General features: G+C 40.3%; 1 protein-coding gene across 1 annotated transcript in view; it reads left to right on the top strand.

The window, feature by feature from the left end:
* The window catches only part of LOC107098135 (sentrin-specific protease 3-like), a 39,467-nt gene that overhangs the window by 26,200 nt on the left and 11,551 nt on the right, over nucleotides 1-1,716 (top strand). The window contains exons 8-9 of the mRNA XM_015395620.1: nucleotides 322-399; nucleotides 491-628. Of these exons, the coding sequence (XP_015251106.1) occupies nucleotides 322-399; nucleotides 491-628 (216 nt within the window). The remainder of the gene's footprint in view (nucleotides 1-321; nucleotides 400-490; nucleotides 629-1,716) is intronic.

The raw sequence follows: 1,716 nt of genomic DNA, 5'->3' as shown, positions 1-1,716 counted from the left end.
ACAACAATCCCGCCCCCTTGATAATCGACCAATTACATTCTCTTTATTCACTCGTGTAAAGTCGTGCACCACTCCTCAGGAGAATTCGGAAATGCGACGGTTGGAACAGCCGCTTCCCTACGACTTTAAAAGCTGAATTTATGCATTTAATTTTGGAATGAAATGACTTTCCATATGATCGATCCCCCTCACACGGTTGTTAGCTGCTGCAACCATGATGATGGTTAAACTCGGTCCAGATTCTTTTCCCTCTTATCTATGAAGTTTAAAGCTTCGCTATCAGGAAAGAAATGGTGTAACTTTTCGCTCTGCTGTCCTCAGGTCCACTTCTTCAACAGCTTCTTTTATGACAAGCTAAGGACAAAAGGATATGAAGGAGTTAAACGGTGGACAAAGAATGTAAGTGAACAGTCTCTGTTTGTAGACCTAGAATGGATAGAGCTGCTTGGTCCCTTTTCCTCTGGATGGATGCCCCCTCCTTTCTTCCCAGGTGGACATCTTCCAGAAAGATCTGCTGCTGATCCCCATCCACCTGGAGGTCCACTGGTCTCTGGTCAGCGTCGACATCCCCCGTCGCACCATCACCTACTTCGACTCTCAGCGGACCCTCAACAGGCGCTGCCCCAAGGTGGGAGGAGACTCGCGGAGCGCCTTCACCTCCCGCTTTTATACGGGGAGAAATGTGGTCCGATATTATTGAAGGGGGAGAAAAAAAACCTTTTAATCTGAAAAAGGTTAATTGGCTAATTAATAACGGAAAAACGTTAAACACTATTTTTCTAATTTCTAGGAAAAAAGTAATTTCCCTCTGGAATTATTAACCCTCTCAGGCTCAAATTAAGTTGTAGTTGCAGGAAAAATCTGATATTAGGAGAAAATGATCATATGGGGTAGAAATATACAATTCAGACTTTTTTTTTGAGAGAGACCTTCACATGCAATGAATTCTGGGATGTTGCAGATATGCAACAGTGGCCGGGAGTGGTAAATTAACACTGAAGATTGAATCTGATATGAACGTTAACTTTATTTGAATGTCAAAAACAAAAAAATAACAAAACAAAATAAAAATAAAAAAATTTCTCAAAATTAGAGACAACTTTTTCTCAAACTTTTTCTCCACCGACATCTCAAAACCTCTTGAGAAGACTGTTTCTGTTAAGCTGTTGCTCAAAATATAGGCAAACTAGTAGATAAAGCATGTAGCATCCATTGGTATCTGTTTGGGCACACGTTGCAAATCCACAACATTGAAATCATGATTCCTCTGGTGAAAAACCGAGAGATAAATTCTACTAATTGGCATGTGTCATATCTATACACATTCATGATTCATCTTATGTAGTATTGATTTCAAAATAATGAAAATTGGTAGTGATACTGACATGAAATTGGTGCTTAGTGACACCAAGGACTCAGCCATGTTGAAAGTGAGTCAGCAGTCTCATCTGCTGAGCTGGAGAAAAACTGTTTGTTGCAAATGCACAACTAAGTCCTTCTGTTGTACTTCTGAGTAACAAAAGCTCTTAAAATATGGATGTAAAGTAATTAGCTAAGTGGGATTTAGCTGTTGCAAATCTGCAACATCTGCTTGGAAAGGGGTTAAAGTATTTCTGATTCACTAAATGATTTCCTTCCAAATCCCGCGTTACTGATATTGTCTTTTACACCTCTGGGTGGCCTGTGCACGGACCAATAGGAATTAGTCTGCCCTGT

Source organism: Cyprinodon variegatus, unplaced genomic scaffold, assembly GCF_000732505.1.
Source record: "Cyprinodon variegatus isolate N-32 unplaced genomic scaffold, C_variegatus-1.0 Scaffold750, whole genome shotgun sequence".
Taxonomy (NCBI): domain Eukaryota; kingdom Metazoa; phylum Chordata; class Actinopteri; order Cyprinodontiformes; family Cyprinodontidae; genus Cyprinodon; species Cyprinodon variegatus.
This window is presented reverse-complemented; position numbering and strand designations above follow the sequence as displayed.